This window comes from Electrophorus electricus, chromosome 7 (genome assembly GCF_013358815.1).
Source record: "Electrophorus electricus isolate fEleEle1 chromosome 7, fEleEle1.pri, whole genome shotgun sequence".
Taxonomy (NCBI): domain Eukaryota; kingdom Metazoa; phylum Chordata; class Actinopteri; order Gymnotiformes; family Gymnotidae; genus Electrophorus; species Electrophorus electricus.
Genome location: NC_049541.1, coordinates 8,108,809 through 8,126,350, shown reverse-complemented (window position 1 = coordinate 8,126,350; position 17,542 = coordinate 8,108,809). Strand labels below are relative to the sequence as shown.

At 42.4% G+C, this 17,542-nt stretch overlaps 1 protein-coding gene across 1 annotated transcript in view; it reads left to right on the top strand.

Annotated features, from left to right (window-relative positions):
- The window catches only part of abca4b (ATP-binding cassette, sub-family A (ABC1), member 4b), a 28,242-nt gene that overhangs the window by 8,231 nt on the left and 2,469 nt on the right, over positions 1-17,542 (top strand). The window contains exons 7-43 of the mRNA XM_035528286.1: positions 1-225; positions 416-555; positions 1,405-1,521; positions 1,843-2,037; positions 2,746-2,951; positions 4,569-4,745; positions 5,262-5,484; positions 7,207-7,428; positions 7,730-7,934; positions 8,093-8,185; positions 8,495-8,698; positions 9,025-9,202; positions 9,310-9,441; positions 9,587-9,726; positions 10,076-10,213; positions 10,371-10,543; positions 10,633-10,732; positions 10,966-11,171; positions 11,516-11,570; positions 12,207-12,281; positions 12,515-12,687; positions 12,839-12,963; positions 13,054-13,152; positions 13,296-13,485; positions 13,586-13,680; positions 13,776-13,808; positions 13,969-14,074; positions 14,226-14,300; positions 14,384-14,553; positions 14,800-14,977; positions 15,065-15,180; positions 15,285-15,432; positions 15,706-15,829; positions 16,160-16,289; positions 16,458-16,575; positions 16,810-16,872; positions 17,334-17,440. The exon at positions 1-225 is cut by the window's left edge and continues 19 nt beyond it. Of these exons, the coding sequence (XP_035384179.1) occupies positions 1-225; positions 416-555; positions 1,405-1,521; positions 1,843-2,037; positions 2,746-2,951; positions 4,569-4,745; positions 5,262-5,484; positions 7,207-7,428; positions 7,730-7,934; positions 8,093-8,185; positions 8,495-8,698; positions 9,025-9,202; positions 9,310-9,441; positions 9,587-9,726; positions 10,076-10,213; positions 10,371-10,543; positions 10,633-10,732; positions 10,966-11,171; positions 11,516-11,570; positions 12,207-12,281; positions 12,515-12,687; positions 12,839-12,963; positions 13,054-13,152; positions 13,296-13,485; positions 13,586-13,680; positions 13,776-13,808; positions 13,969-14,074; positions 14,226-14,300; positions 14,384-14,553; positions 14,800-14,977; positions 15,065-15,180; positions 15,285-15,432; positions 15,706-15,829; positions 16,160-16,289; positions 16,458-16,575; positions 16,810-16,872; positions 17,334-17,440 (5,254 nt within the window). The remainder of the gene's footprint in view (positions 226-415; positions 556-1,404; positions 1,522-1,842; positions 2,038-2,745; positions 2,952-4,568; positions 4,746-5,261; positions 5,485-7,206; positions 7,429-7,729; positions 7,935-8,092; positions 8,186-8,494; positions 8,699-9,024; positions 9,203-9,309; positions 9,442-9,586; positions 9,727-10,075; positions 10,214-10,370; positions 10,544-10,632; positions 10,733-10,965; positions 11,172-11,515; positions 11,571-12,206; positions 12,282-12,514; positions 12,688-12,838; positions 12,964-13,053; positions 13,153-13,295; positions 13,486-13,585; positions 13,681-13,775; positions 13,809-13,968; positions 14,075-14,225; positions 14,301-14,383; positions 14,554-14,799; positions 14,978-15,064; positions 15,181-15,284; positions 15,433-15,705; positions 15,830-16,159; positions 16,290-16,457; positions 16,576-16,809; positions 16,873-17,333; positions 17,441-17,542) is intronic.

Sequence of the window (17,542 nt, the reverse complement as noted above, 5' to 3'; positions counted from 1 at the left end):
CCAGAGAGTTGCTGCGGGCGTTGTCCCCCATATTTCAGGATGGGGGCCCCTCTTCCCCCAGCCAGCTGGTGTCCATCGTGTCAGACCTGTTCTGCGGCTACCCGGATGGCGGCGGCTCCCGTGTGTTGTCCTTCAACTGGTATGAGGACAACAACTACAAAGCCTTCCTGGGCCTTGACAGCTCCAGGAGGCAGGGTAGCCATAGCAACAAAGACCCAATGGCCAGTGAGTGCTCCTCTCCAGAATGGATCCTGGGCCCAGGCCTGGAATTCTGCACATGCTTTGATTAGCACACAAGAGGGTCATTTACAGGACAGAAATAGTGTCAGTGTCCACTGTCATTACTGTCATGCTTACTTACATCTGTCTCTCTCTGTCTCTCCTCTCTCCATTTCCCCACTCCCCTGCTTGTCAGCTCCTTTCTGTAATACACTAATGCAGAATCTGGACTCCAACCCTGTTACTAAAATCATGTGGAATTCAGTCAAGCCCCTAATAATGGGAAAGATCCTGTATTCTCCAGATGCCCCTGTTGTGCACAAGATATTAAAGAGTGTAAGTCTCTCTCTCTTGCTCTCTCTCTCTCTCTCTCTCTCTCTCTCTCTCTCTCTCTCTCTCTCTCTGTCTCTCTCTCATCCCCCACGCCCATAGAAATATGCAAGCACACTGATGCTAAACTGAATACGCTTTTGTAAATACATATTAGTACCACCAGTTCCTGTCAGAATCTTAACTTCATTGCACAGCTATCCAGACCTCATACTGCATAGTTTTAACCCTAACCCAAGCACATATTTAGATATATACTATTACGTCCTGGGCGCATGTTAGCTTGTCTAGTTGGATGTACATATATGTGTGCCAGTCCTGAGATGCCCTCAGGTTCTCCGATTAGGTGTCTGAGTTCACGAGTAGAATAATTCACTAGAAGGGTTTTGGGCAGTCACCAGGACATACTCCTCATTTGAGTATCCAACAGAGCATGATTTGCCCTGTTCCCTACTAATCTACTGCAGTGCTGGCCAATCACAGGCACCTGCAAACTTGCACGTACACACAACCAGCTACTCTACATCATTTCAAGAGCAGGACATACAAATAGACTTGGCAGCTAGTGTCATGTGCCGTGGGAAGGCACATACTCACGTTTACTCCCTCAGGCTCCTCTGTGCTGTGTGGCAGCAGAGGTTCAGGCAGCGGGTGGGGATTGCCATTGACTACCACTGTGGAGATAAGCAGGAACATGAAATTAGCTTCGTGGTTATATGTTTACTGAACAAAACAAATTTGTCACATGCTCAGACATTTACAGAGGTCCAGAAAAGGAAACAGAATATCCCTATGTGCTTGTGTGTGTGTGCGCGTTTGTGTGTGTGTGTGTGTGTGTGTGTGTGTGTCCTACAGGCCAACAGCACATTTGAGGAGCTGGAGAGACTGAGGAACATGGCAAAAGCCTGGGAGGAAGTGGGACCTCAGCTCTGGCAGTTCTTCCAGGACAGTGTCCAGATGAACATGATTCGGGTATGGCTCACTTCACCCTCTAGAGGACATTAGAGGTAATGTAACACACTCGTCACTAATCTGATAATGACTAATGAGGTGGTCATACAGTAATATACTTTCAACAGAATTATCATACTCTCTCTTGCTTACTTTCTCATTCTCTATATATTTGTGCATGCTATCAACAGCTCATACAGTGGTCCCATTTTCAAACCTGTGGAGGGGTTAGCTTGCTTCAGTTTTTTGACAGGTTCATGACACAACATGACAAAGGTCAGAGCGTTAGTCTCATATTCTCATACAATATGGCTCCCTTTTCTCACTCCCTGCTTCTCATAGGACACCCTGAGAAACCCCGCAGTGATGCACTTCCTGGACAAGAGACTGGAGGACACGCAGTTCACCACAAAACACATCCTTAACTTCCTCCACAGTGGGTGCGAGGACCGCTATGAGGACATGCCTAACTTTGACTGGAGGAACATCTTCAACCTGACCGACCAGGGCCTCCGCATGTTTGTCAAGTACAGCGAGGTAAGCACCTGCTCAGAGCAGGTGCTTCGCAGTAAACTGTATCAGCAGGTGCGGCCCCTGTATCAACTATTTCAGTACGGATAAGTGAGCGTGTTCATGAGGTACATGACAGAGAAACAGACTCCATGGGGCATTCATTGTGCTCACTTAATAACCTGTTAGCTCTAGCTAGTATCACTCTACCCAGCTCAAGCTGGTTTAGGGTAGGGGTAGGGGTGGGAGTGTGTGGAGCATGCCCCACATGGTGGCGTGGGGAGTAAGGGGCTCTGATTTGCTGGAGCCTTCCAACCTTTGTATTCTCTCACTGCTGAGATCCAGATCTTATGAGAAGCTGGAATTTGAACATCCAGAGAGCATGGACCAAATAGAGTCAAAACGGCATATGTGTGTAAATGTAAATGTGCAGGCTATTGATTATGGTTGTCAAGGATCTCCAGGGCCATTGTACAGTAATGTGAATGGACACACACACACACACACACACACATGCACACAGTATACCAGTGCCAGCATTTATATGAATACCAAACAAACACCTGCTCAGCTCTGCTATGATGGTGTACACAAAGCCGACACCCACATTAACACACACTGGAGCTCAAGTATTTTCCCATGCTCAGGCTTATATATGTACACATTTGGTTATATGAATTTGACTACTTTCCTTGTAGTGACAAGATAAGTTATCTTCACACTGTGTCTCTGCAGTGTGTAAACCTGGACAAGTTTGTGGGTTACACAGACGAAGAGCAGATGAGTCACGAGGCTCTCTATCTCTTGGAGGAGAACAAGTTCTGGGCTGGCCTGGTCTTCCTAGACTTGTACCCCTGGACCAAAGAGCTATCCCACCATGTTAAGTACAAGATCCGCATGGACATCGACGCAGTAGAACGTACCAACAAAATCAAGGACAGGTACCGCATATCATTTTTGGTTTTGGCGTTCGACTTCCCCAGTTCACTCCACTTTTGGCATTTTAGCTCTTATCATCGTATCTTCCTTACACACTAGTTTTCAGACAGATCAATCCCAATGAAACTGTATCTTGACAGAATTATCAGAAAGTTACTCAAGTCTACGGTCTAAATATATAGAGCGTTTCTAAAAGAGTAGAGCACTTCCATGGTATCTGAAAGGCATATTATTTAATATTGTATTTAATATTTAATTCATTATTTACATAATGCCTAGTAACGTTTACATTGGTAATTAATTTTAACATTCAAATTTTAACAATTTCAATTTTAAATAACCCTTAACCCCAAAAGGTCACACACCCCCCACACACACACACTTTGCAGGGTTTATCTCATCATTCATACTTTCCTTTGTTGCTATTTCTCAGCTTGTCCAGTATAGCCAGACACTGTAAACAGACAGACACACACACAAACATTGCATCATTCACTTCATGGCCCTCTGGACATGATGAGAACCAGGGGGACCAGTAAATGGCTTTGCTGCATTGCAGTGCAGTGAGAAAAGAGCACCAATAAGGCAGGATGGCCTGGGGGGAGAAGGGTGTTACTCATGGTTTGCTTTTACAGAGAATTATGGACCGTTCCTGAGAAGTCCAGAGGAGCTATAGATTTTCTCATTAAGTAAATGCTTACAAATTCTATGTATTATATATTATGCACACTCATTAAATACACTTACTGTGTTACTGTGTAGCTGTGCTTGTTAGCTTTCACAGTTAATTCTGGGTTGTCATCTTTGAATTTTTGTCACCACTGTTTACAGAAGGTTATATGTCTTGTATTGTGCACAGTTATGGATATTTTGTGTGTATACCTACAGTGTACACACAAACACAAACACACACACCCCAAATAATTAACTGTAATATGTTTGGCAGCTAATAGCCATAGCTATACAATAACTACCTGGCCACCAAGTGAATATGCTATATAATAAACATAAAAATCTATTTGTTATATGTATGATGTATAACAAATAGCATTTGTAAGTCAAGCACAGATGGTCTTCGCTCAGTCTTCTTCTTCCTTCAAGTGAGATACTCTTGTTCAGAAGTTTCTACAGGCAGGTATGACCAGGTGCGCATTCCTTGTGTCTGAGTCGAGTTTCTGTTGCACAGTGTCACCAGTCAATCCACAGATTCCCCCTGGAGCTTTAGGCATGCCTGCAGGGCAAAGCTGCCTTCCAGGGAGCATGGGAGTACCTGGGCCTGGAGCAGAGCACAAAAACAGCCAAAGGAAAAATGACACTGCTCCCTGTCTAGTCTCTCTGCACTCAGACAACACAAGCCGACCCTCACTTTAAGTCATAGACGTTCCATTTCGAATCTTCCCGTTCACATAATATCTTTTAAATCTTTCACCATTGTTGGCTGTACGTATTGCCACATGCTGCTGGATATAGTAATGGAAAACCTTTTCAAAAAAACCCATAGTTACTGCCTGCTTGCTTCCTTAAATGAAACCTCTTTGTAAAGACAAATAAAACCCAAAACCTTTTAGATGGGTGCACTTTGTCTAAAATGTCAACCCCTTGCTTTGTCTGCATGTCAGATATTGGGACCCTGGCCCCAGGGCTGACCCGATGGAAGACCAGCGCTATATCTGGGGGGGATTCGCCTATCTGCAGGACATGATCGAACATGGCATCCTGAAACTTCAGACACATGAAGACCAGCCTCTGGGTGTCTATGTACAGCAGATGCCATACCCCTGTTATGTGGATGACATGTAACCTAGTTTCACATTTACTATCCTAGCATCCTAGCCCATGTTTATTAGCCAAGTTTAACCTAATGATGACAGATGACTCATGTTTTATTATCATGAACAATTAGAATTATTTTGTTTGTCTAAAATATTGTTTATATTAATACTGTTAGATGTATATTACTATCCTATTAATGGAACACTGAACTCCAAAATATTAACATAGCTAGTGGGAGTAGGTGACATATTTTATTTAGGACAATTTGTTTAGCATAATTTGTTAGCATGTTTTAAGTGCAATTTAATTTAACATTATTTATTTATCACTTTTTAATTTTAAAATGTATGTACATACACACACACACACACACACACACACACACACATATATATATATATATAATGATTGATTTAAAATGTCTTTAACATGTTTTAGCATGATTTCAGCAATTTTTGGTGCCTTTTCATGAATTTAGCCCATGACCAGAAAATCAGGCACAGCACTTTCAGCCTGTTGGTTTTACCCCTTCCCTCCAGGTTCATGCTGACCCTGAACCGCTGTTTTCCCATCTTCATGGTGCTTGCCTGGATCTACTCAGTGTCCATGATGGTGAAGAGCATTGTGCTGGAGAAGGAGATGAGACTGAAGGAGACCCTGAAGGCCATGGGTGTCACCAATGGGGTCATCTGGAGCACGTGGTTCCTCGACACCTTCCTCATGATGACCACCAGCACAGCCCTGCTCACTGCCATCATAATGGTATGGAAAATACTTGTAGATACTTAGTGTTGTATTTTACAGGATGTTCCTACAAAGAAGGACTGGAGTTCAAGCTATGTGATCCATTAACACATTTGAGGGATCTGCTGATTTAGAAAATATAGGATGTTCTGTTATCAGACATGGGTATACATCTAAGTGGCTTGGTGGTTAGCATGTTTGCCTCTCAGAGTTAGGGTCTCTGGTTTCCTCCCATAGTCCAAAAACATAGAAGTTAAGTCCTGTAAAGTGTCCTTGAGTATAAGAAAGGCCCTATATAAATGTAAATGAAAACAATTAGAACAACCAGGGTGAGGTATTCCTTTAACGAATTAATAGCAGACAATGCAGGCCCTCTTTTTGGCCTCTTGCTTTCAGCCTACAGCTGTTTCAGGTTTCTGGATTTCTTCTGGTAGAGATCTACTGACCTCTGGTGGCTGAGTGCTGTCAATGCATAGAACATAGAGGAAGAATTCCATCAGCAACAGCAATTTTCTGTCCTTTTCCCAAGTATTTTTCTGTCCTATGGTAATGTTCTAACTAGCTGACCTGGGCTGAATTCCCTCTTGAATCATGGTCCTCTCATATATATATTTTAAATATATATAAAAATTCCTGTGTAGTAGTATCTTAGCTGTTCCCAGAGCTTCACTCTTCTGGACTGAGATCTTGGATGTTGTTCCTGGGCTTTCAGGCCATTCTCCCAGTTTGGGGGTTATAGCCCCTAGTGCTCCCATTACCACGGGAACCACAGTTGCCTTCACCCTCCACGTCTTTTCTAGCTCTCTCTTCAGCCTTTGGTATTTCTCAAGCTTCTCATGTTCCTTTTTCCTGATGCCCGATTGGTTATCCATTACCATATTGTTTGTCTATATTTGGAAGTCCCACAGGATCTTAGCAGGATCTTAAGTCATTTTCCAGCACCTTTGTGGGAATATCCCATTTAGACCTGGGACCTTCCAGCCCATACTCAGCACAGATGTTTCTGTACACTATGCCAGCCATTTGGTTATGGTGTTCCATGTATGCTCTGCCTGCTAGCATCTTGCATCCTGCTGTTATGTGCTGGATTTTCTCAGGGGTATCTTTGCACAGCCTGCATCTGGGATCCTGCCTGGTGTGGTAGATCCCAGCCTCTATTGATCTCATGTTCAGAATTTGTTCCTGTGCTGCCATGATTAGTGCCTCTGTGCTATGTTTCAATCCAGCCTTTTCCAGCCATTGGTAGGATTTCTCCATATCAGTCACATCCACTATCTGCCGGTGATACATACCATGCAGGGATTTTTCCTCCCATGATGTTCCCTGCTCCTCCTCATTTCCATCCTCCTCAGGTTTATGCTGTTTGAGGTATTTATGAAGAACTTTGTCACCTGAGGCCATCATCCTGGTATTCTCCTGGATCTTGGTTGTTTTATCCTGGAAATTGGCTCTGACGCTCACTAGTCATCGGCCTCCCGCTTAGTGTACAGTCTCGGAGTACTGGATTTGGGATGAAACCCTCCATGCATTGTGAGGAGTTTCCTTGTTGCCATGTTAGTGGCTTCCATCTCCTTAGGCCAGCTTAGTATGTCAGCGGGGTATCTGATGACATAAACAAGACATGTAACAAAGAAAACACAGGAGTAACACAAACAAAAGTCCACGTGCACCACCAATTGCCGGTAGATGTCAGCAGGGAGGGGGCGTCACAATGACATATTTCTTCTCTTCTCTCTCTAGAATGGAAAGGTGCTCAACTACAGCAGTCCCATTATCCTTTTTCTTTTCCTGTTGACCTTCACCACGTCGACCATCATGCAGTGCTTCCTGATGAGCGTGTGCTTCAGCAAGGCCAACCTGGCTGCCGCATGCAGTGGTATCATTTACTTCACCCTCTACCTGCCGCACCTCTTCTGCTTTGCCTGGCAGGACCGCATCACCAAAAACATCAAGCTAGCAGTGGTGAGATCATGTTTATGCTTTGATCAACAGCTACCCTGAAAGGCCAACCACATCACCTGTGGAAGAATGATATAGATGTATTAAAACATTTCCTTTACATTCATTATTAGTGTTTAAGAGTGCTCTGGGCTTGACTCTAATAAAGCATTAAGATGAAAATATGTGAAGAATGTAAATATTTGTCAAATTGCTTTTGGCATGTATCTAATTGAGTGATTTCTCTTTGTAGAACATTTTATTTGTCATATATTCCACTTCCAAAGCTTGTTTAATGTCCTGTGGTGTTCTGGTTCTGTCTCAGAGTTTGCTTTCACCAGTGGCATTTGGCTTTGGAACAGAGTACATCTCCAGCTATGAAGAACAGGGTCTGGGGCTGCAGTGGGACAATATTAGCACCAGCCCTCTAGAGGGCGATGAGTACTCCTTCCTTAACTCCATCCACATGATGCTCTTCGATTCATTTCTTTATGCTTTTCTGGCCTGGTATTTTGATAATGTCTTCCCAGGTAACTGCTTAGGTTCCTACTACTACATGATCTGAAATCGATCTGCTACTCTATTTTGTTTTGCTGCTATGGTCTCATGAGAATGTGTAACTCACTTTAAAGATTTTTGACTAAATCATTGGATTGTTGATGTAGATCTCATTTTTCACCTTTTGCAGGACAGTATGGTATTGGCCAGCCATTCTATTTTCCTCTCCAGCCATCCTACTGGATGAGTGCCAGGTGCTCCCACTCACATACTGTTGATCTAGGTACTGCCACATTATTAATGTCCTAATCCAATCTTTAAGTATATTCCACCAATCAAAGTATCTGTTACCTTCCTGCTCTAGATGTGCATAAAACAGGTAATCTACAGCCCTTCATTACTCAGAAGTGTAATAAGGTGTAGTAAATGGCCATGAGTAGCAAGTTAAACTTTAGTAATTGAGAGTTAAGGGCCTTGCTCAGGGGTCCAACTTGGCAGCAGTGGGGCTTGAACTGGTAACGTTCCAATTATAAGTTGAGTATCTTATCCACTGAGCTACCATTACAAGACTGTTCCTACATTCCCCCTGCAGCTCCTGAGAAGCCTCAAGTGGAGATGCTAGAGAAGAAGGAGCTGGTAGATGGGGCTGATGCCAATGGCATGTGCCCTGCACTTGACCACAAGTACTGCAAGCACCAGGACAAGCGGGACAGGCTGGAGCGAGAGAAGGAGCAGCAACTAAAAAGTGAGGAACAGCAAAGTCCTCTTGAGGAAGAAAAACAGGCTAGGCTATTGGGTGAGTGGGCAACAGCTACAGAAAATGGCATTAACCTGCTGCTAAACTGACAAAAGTTCTTTAATAAAGCAGAGAGGTGGCTATCACAACTCTTGAAGACTAACAGAAGATAAACTGCTACTTATCCTATTTATTTTTGACAAAAAGATTCCACATTGTTATACCCTTACTATTATAACCTGCTTTATGTTCTAGTATAACATAAGTAGATTGTTCCCAGAAATCAGTCCAATAGTTTTTATATGTGATATCTAGGTGATTTTGTTGCATCTTGTAGATCTTCTACAAGTGTTGTGAAGGGTGACATGAAAACATGTCGTCTGTAGGGAATCCATTCTTTGAGCCTGAGCCTGAAGGGTTAGCGGTGGGCGTATCAGTGAACGACCTTGTGAAGGTGTATGCTGGGAGCTCGAAACCTGCTGTGGACTGCCTCAACATTACATTTTATGAAGGCCAGATCACATCCTTCTTGGGACAAAATGGTGCAGGGAAGACCACCACCCTGTAAGCATCTAATTTATCTGGTACCACCTTACCCCTTAAAACTAAGTTGCCCCTTGAAACTCAAGAAGCATTACTTGGAATCTAAAGAAAGATGTTCCTCACATTAGATCAATCCTCACCGGCTTGTTTCCACCAACCTCTGGTACTGCATACATCAATGGCAAAGACATTCGCATAGACACGGATACCATAAGACAGTCTCTGGGCATATGCCCCCAGTATAACATTCTCTTTAACCAGTAAGTTGCACCCTTGCATGGAATGTCTGTTATGTTATGGAATTAAATAAAGATGCTGCAGTTTGTGTTTCTCTTATTGAACACTGGATTGTATATTGTCTTTTCATACTCTTTCTGTACTCCACTTCCTTCTAAAACCACACAGTCTGACAGTGGAGGAACACATCCTCTTCTACTCACTGCTAAAGGGTCGTTCTTGCACAGAGGCTAAACAGGAAGTTGAGGACATGCTGGAAGACCTTGGCTTACCACACAAGAGAGATGACCAGGCACAAAATCTGTCCGGTGGGTCCAAATTCAAACATGGCAAGATGAGCAACTGGGGACAAGGGACATTAAGGATCTTTAGGTTCTAGAATCAGGCAATGATAGACAAGGAAATCAAAGAAACATCAATGAAAGCTACTTGACTGTAGTTCATTTGGATTAGACTGAAGGACTATGTTAGGGATAAAGCTATCAGTGCAACTCACTAGGTGCTCAGTTACATACTCAGTGTACTCATGAATAAAATGAATATAATGGTTCAAGATGTATATTAAAATGAAATGCACTTAAAATAAAAGGCTTTCCTGAAGGGAGCTTTTTGGTTCGATATGACTTGCTGTGATTTAAAAAAGTTATTTTTGTTTAGGTGGCATGCAAAGGAAGCTATCTGTTGCCATGGCATTTGTTGGAGGCTCAAGGGTGGTGATTCTGGATGAGCCCACCTCAGGAGTGGACCCCTATTCCAGACGCTCCATTTGGGACCTGCTCCTCAAGAACCGTGCAGGTACTGGACAACTCTTAACATTACAGAAGCCATTGACTTTCTCACAACACTCATTCATTTTAAAAATGACAGCAGTACCATTAATGCATCAGTTTGCCTCAACTTGAAATTTCAATGCATTTGGCCAAGGCTTTTAAACCCTCTCTCTCTATTCAAGGGCGTACTGTGATCCTGTCCACCCACCACATGGACGAAGCTGACCTTCTGAGTGACCGAGTAGCCATTATCTCTAAAGGCCAGATCCGTTGCTGTGGCTCACCTCTCTTCTTGAAGAACTGCTTCGGCATGGGCTTCTACCTCACCGTGGTGCGGCGCATGCGCAAGAAAGTGGTAGGGTAATGAGTGAAACTTGTGTCCTTAGTCCTTACTCTCTATGTTATTGGCTGTACAGCCCTAACACCTTATTGGTGGCCTGGCAGAATGAGTGCGACTGTGCCTCTGAGTGCTCCTGCACGTGCTCCACCTGTACTGGATACAAGGAAGAAATGCAGAAGCAGTACACAGAGAGGATCCTAGATGGTGAGTACCTATGAGATGGTGAGTCTCATGACCTTCCTTTCAAATCTATCTTAACCAGATTATAGTAATGTGGCTATCAATGAGTCAGTGCTAATGTTGACAGTTATTGTCATGAAACACTGCCTTCCATTCATTCTTAGTAATTTTAGCATTGCTACTAATATTAGCATTGCTAACAATATTAACATTTTTATAATTATTAGGAGCATTTTTTTTCTCCGATTTCTACTCAGGTAGTGTAGAGAGTATCACCAGTCTTGTACACCATCATGTCCCTGAAGCCAAGCTGATTGAAATGATTGGTCAGGAGTTGACCTACCTGTTACCCGATAAGGGCTTTAAACACCGCTCTTATGCCAGTCTGTTCCGAGAGCTGGAGGAGATGTTGGCAGACATTGGCCTCAGTAGCTTTGGCATTTCAGACAGCTCACTGGAGGAGGTAATGCTCCATTCTTTTTTGTTTTAAAATTGTACCTAATTGTACCTAATAATGTTTCAATATTGTACCTAATTTTTGTTTGAACAAACAAACTCACACTGATAGGCTGAATGCTTTTTTTGTTGCCCCATTTGGGAACACCAGATTCCATTCTACACTCACACACATCTGCACCATAGGAGATGGTAGCTGTCTATTGTCTTAACACATCTACATGCATCTATAACAAGAGATAGCTCTCCATTCTTCACTTTCACACATATGCACTGTTATGCTGAAAGAATTAGGTTTCCATGGTTTAATAATACCCAATATAAACTAATAGTGATGCTCTCCTCTCTCAGATCTTCCTGAAGGTTACTGCAGATGGAGAGGCTGCCAATGGTACCATCAACCCAGGTAAATATATTTGATATTGACTGCCACTTTGGATTTCCTGAAAAGAGTCTGTCCATCAAAGTGATCTAGATGGAGTAGAACATCAGTCTTTTAAATATGTCATCACTACAAGTAAGATACACCAGTGTTTGAGTGTCCTCTGTTGGAGATTAGCATGAATTATTTATTTTGTACAGTACAACACTATAATACCTTTTTTTTTGTATATGTTGCCTAATACCCTGACTGTTGTGTCTGACTGTGTATGTTTATGGTGTTTAGCTCTGTCTATGTGTTTTGTGTCACGGTGCGCCCGGGTGCCCAAGGGACATGTCCACTGCCGGCCCCCACACTTCCCAGTTTCTCGTTCCCAATCCCCTGATTATTGTTCCTCACTGCTGTATATAAGATGCCCCTAATGTTACCACTACTCTGCTGTGTCTCAGTGCTTCAAGTGTTACTGCTAGTGCTTTTGCTTTTCGTTTGCTTTTTAGCCAGCTTGCCGCTGTGCTTTTTGTTTAGCTTTTTGAAGAATAAAGACACTCCTTATCTGCTCCTGTCACACTTTGGTGTTTGACTGTGTGTGCGCCAGGTATTTGATTGTGTGTATCCCTGCTGTTTGACCATTTGTGTATTGAACCTGATCATGTTCCTCAGAGCAGTGGATGCTAAAGCAGAGGGACCATGGCTATGGCTTCCTGCGTAACAGGGAACCCAATGAAAATGCTGAAGGTGAACACAGGCCCCTAAGAGCTCTACTTTGCTTAGCATTAGTGGCTAATGCAAACGCCAAAGCTAATGCAAAGTCTAATCTGCATTTCTGTGTTTCACCTTAGAACTGAGGCTAGGTCCTGCTGAACAGTTCATAGCACAGAGAGACACCCATAGCTTTGGGGCTTTGCTGGAATTTATGTACTGCTTTTTGATGTGAAATTCCTAAGAACCTTTCTCACCATCTACTGCAGAAGCAAATGGCTTGCAGGAGGATGGTTATGGGAAGCATGGAGAATCAGACTGTAGTGCAGGGAAGGCTTCCAGACTGGTGAAAGGTTCCAGCCTGGTGCTGAAGCAGCTCCATGCTTTACTGGTCAAGAGGTTTCACCATGCCACCCGCAGCCACAAGGACTTCTTTGCACAAGTATGACCTGAAAATGAATTACACAAAGCAGTGGAGATGGCATTTCCTCTCTGAATATTAAAAATATGTGTGTTGTTTTGTGGTAGTAGCAATAATGGTGATATGGTGGTCATAGTAACTTTCATCATGATCATATGGTGTGTCCCTGCAGATTGTTTTTCCGGCCATGTTTGTGTTAATAGCTCTGACCTTCACCCTGATTGTCCCTCCATTTGGAGAGTACCCAAGTTTAGCCCTAACTCCATGGATGTATGGACCACAATTCATCTTCCTTGGGTGCGCAGGGCTTTGCTCAAATTGACTGTAATTTCCTTTTATTGACAGAGGCTCTGTGGCTGTCCCCTAAAATCTCCTTATGCTTTCTAGCAATGAGCAGCCGTTCCATCCAAAGATTAAGCAATTCATTCACATGATGCTTAGAGATCCGGGCATAGGGACCCTTTGCATGGTGGATCAGCCTTCAGAGTAAGCAGCTTGATACTACAGATTTTAAAAGAAGTTGAAATGACAATGACAATTCCTTGTCCATCAAGGCATTCCTTGATGGCAGAATTGCGTTGCTGTGAGTGATAGAACAGCTTCCCCAAATGTGTGTTATGACTTTGCAGACATTTACCATGTGGCAGCAACACGACTGACTGGGAGGTTCCACCGGTGTCACCTGTGGTCAGCAATATATTACTGAGCCCTGAGTGGACAGAGCAAAACCCCTCCCCTTCCTGCAAGTGCAGCACTAATGAGAAGCTCAGCATGCTGCCAGTATGTCCAATAGGAGCTGGGGGGCTACCCCCACGTCAGGTCAGACCTTGCTTTTGCCTTTCCTCAAACAATCTTTTATCAAACACTCTACAATCTGATAATTATTATTTTTTGGCGGGTGTGGTGTTGTGTGGCATAGAGAAAAGAGGCCCTAGGACACACTTTGCTTGACCTAACAAACAGAAACATCTCAGACTACTTGGTAAAGACTTATCCCAGTCTCATTAAAACTAGGTGAGCTTTTATGGAAATCCTAGTTTGTCAGTTTTATTTCCTCACCACATTCCTCACCAATTCCTATGAATAACCAGTGGTGTCCTTATACACAGCTTGAAGAGCAAATACTGGGTGAATGAACAGAGGTATTGTCCCTAAATCTTTATTTTGTGCTTAGAATGGAAGATTTATTCTGCTTGGTGCATTTTATTATTGAGTAATGTTATGTGTTATTGCCATAGTGGATCTGTGCTGATGTGTGATGGTCTTTTGAGGTTTAAAGATGACTCACTCTCTTTTGCACAGGTATGGTGGACTCTCTGTGGGCGGGCAGTTACCAATACTTGATGTAGATCCCAAAGAAATACAGAATGCATTGTCTCAGCTTGGCCAGATGATGAATATCACCGGAGTGAGCTAAAGTCCCTATTCTTATTTGGTGGATTTCTATCTCTATTATAGTCTGCCATCTTTCTCAAATAAAGGTTTACAAAATGCACTGTACATGTTTAAAAGACATACAGGTTTTCGAAAATTATAGCAAATGCTGAATATCTCTGCAGGGTCTCCACTCAAAGATGGCTGTCAAAGAAATAGGAGCTTTTCTGCACTACATGGAAAGTGAATATAATGTCAAGGTAATTGTCTTTTTTTTGTCCTCATCCTTCTAAAGTTAAAAGTTCAGACAAAAATTTGGTTGCTCTTCTCTCTGATGCTGCAGGTTTGGTACAACAACAAAGGCTGGCATGCTATGGTTGCTTTCATGAACATAGCAAACAATGCCATCCTTCGGGCAAACCTACCACGCTATGCCAATCGATCTGAGTATGGCATCACTGCTATTAATCACCCTCTGAACCTCACTAAGGAACAACTCTCTGAAGTCACTGTGTGAGTGTTTAGTTCTGATGAAGGACTGCCTATCAGTGTCTGAATATTGCAAGTTTTGTGATTGTTGAAATACTATGAACTGCTTCAGTGTTGGTTCTAATGATCCTATTCAGATCTATGCAGATCTAAGAAAATTGTAATCGAAGAGTACACTTCTGAACTATAGTGATGTTCAGAAGCACTAGCATGTAGTGTGTGATCTCCTTTGGGTGTTTCTTTTTAAAGTCCATGGTACCTCATATCCAGGTTGACTACATCTGTGGACGCGGTGGTGGCCATCTGCATCATCTTCGCCATGTCCTTCATCCCGGCTAGCTTTGTCCTCTACCTTATCCAGGAACGTGTCACAAAAGCCAAGCACCTGCAGCTTGTCAGTGGGGTTAGCCCTATAGTGTACTGGGTGGCTAACTTCTTTTGGGACATGGTTAGTGACCTAATGACCATATCCATTGGCACTGATTGAGGATGCTGATTGTTTTTAATGGTTCCTCCTTCTATTATTATCCATTAGATAAATTACTCCATGAGCACAGCCATGGTGGTGGGCATCTTCCTTGCCTTTGACAAAAAATGCTACACATCAGCAAGTAACCTCCCGGCCCTTGTAGCTCTGCTCTTGTTATATGGGTCAGTCAGCAAGGACCAACATTTTTGCACTGGCAAATAGCTGACATTAAATCTAATAAGAGAAATGTATTTTGGTGACTTGTTTGCGGTTGTATGCTGAACAGGTGGTCAGTCACTCCTATGATGTACCCCATGTCCTGCGTCTTCAATCTTCCCAGCACGGCGTATGTGTCTCTGTCCTGCATCAACTTATTCATTGGAATTAACAGCAGTGCTATCACCTTCATCCTGGAGCTCTTCGAGAACAACAGGGTAAATCAGTGCACTGTTCAGTGAATCATGATAATCTGCGTAGCACTTCATTTAAAAACCCTGATTAGGTACTTTTTAAAACATTTTACCATATCTATAGCATCTATATATAATATGGGGATACATTTATAAATGTCTATATAAACAACACCAGACATGACACTGTTACGTTGTTATAAATGTCTTATGAAGTTTTATTTATTCATGCTACATAGTTCAGATTCCAAAAAGCACATTAAATGATTGTTTTTCTGTGTGGCTCTGCCAATGCAGCCTCTGCTGATGTTTAACGAAAGCCTAAAGAAAGCACTGCTGGTATTCCCTCACTTCTGCCTGGGCAGAGGCCTCATTGACCTGGCTATGAGCCAAGCGGTAACTGATGTCTATGCCCGATTCGGTGAGGCTGTTTCCTCCATGGCTTTATTGTGGACATCAGAGCTGACTCACTAAGGTCTACATTTGAAGATGTGACGCTGTAAAGCTTAGTCATCACGATCTGAATAGAAAAATGTCAGCTCTCTCTAAAAAAAAAAACATCAGCAAATCAGAATATAACATCATTCAGTCCTACAAAAATGTATTTTGTTACCTCAAAGAATGCTTTATATTTTCCAGATTTCGTATTATGATTTTATAAATGGAAATAGCTTTTTTTTTTTTTTTTTTTTTATATTTTCAATTCATGGCAAATTTATGGCACTGTTTCTTTGAATTTTTTTCTGTAAAGGGGAGGATTTGGCTAGAGATCCATTTCAATGGGACTTTGTGGGGAAATACATGGTCTTTATGGCATCAGAAGGTCTATTGTACTTCACCTTTAATCTTCTGCTCCAGTATAGATTCTTTTTGGATAACTGGTGAGAAAAAAAATTTGATTTTGTAATCATAATATAATTTATTTATAATTTCTATTATAAATGATTAATCATTATATAGATTATTATATATATTTATATTTAGAATTTATCTATAATTTAGAACATAATTTATAATCCATTATGGAATTCTGTGTTTGATCTGCATAGGCTGTCTGGTTACAGCAGACCTCCTGTAGATGAGGATGATGATGTGGCTCAGGAGAGGAAGCGTGTCTACAGTGGAGGCAGCAAGAATGACATCCTACTGATTCGAGACCTGTCGAAGGTAATGCACCTTTCCAAATCCTTTAACCAACAAGTGCATCTCAGTGTCTCTGAGGCAGACTTTGGCTATCAATCCAAGAGTGGACCAAACATTTTAAGTGCTTTTTTAGACAACCATCTCTTATTCTTTGAGTTTGAGTCCTCACTATAGGAGAACTTATTTCAGCTGTAAACTTGAATTGTAAGGACAAAAACTGTTGCTGTATGTTGAAGAAGCGTCCTTGTCTGTTCTTAGACTTATGTGGGCAGGAAGAGGGCGGCAGTGGACAGGATCTGTCTCGGGGTTCCAGCTGGGGAGGTAACTGGGAAATGTTTTTTTGCTTCATTTTTAAAGGCTGAATCTTGTGTTTCCCTACCTTTTTAAAAAAACAACCCTAAATCCAGAGGTGATAATGGTACTTTAAAATTGCAATCAGGGATTTCTGAACTAAAATGGGATGTGCAGCACTGCAGGGTTGATGGAGAAAGGGGGGCGAGTGATGGGAAGGGAAACAGCTAATGAGAGTAAGTGTGGCTGGTGGAAGGGTGGGGCTAAGTGAAGGGGCGGGACTTCATTAAGGGGTAAGGGTTGAGGAGGAGTGTTATGAGAAAAAAAGAAACATATGAAAATTTGTGCAGAATACTGTATATATACATATATGTTATATATGCTATACCTATTGTAGAATGTATGCTATATCTGAGTGAACATCTGAACTTAGCATCTTTAACCATATAGATGTAAAGATTGATTCTAACATCACCATCACTGGATTGTAGTGTTTTGGATTCCTTGGTGTGAATGGGGCTGGAAAGACGACTACTTTTAAAATGCTGACTGGAGACACACACGTCACCTCTGGAGAGGCCACAGTGGCTGGACACAGGTGGTCTGCAAGCATTCACGATGATTAGTACTTTCTTAGCACCACTAGTCACACACTCTATAATGATATAATGGTCCTGAAAAAGATGCAAATACTGTCTGC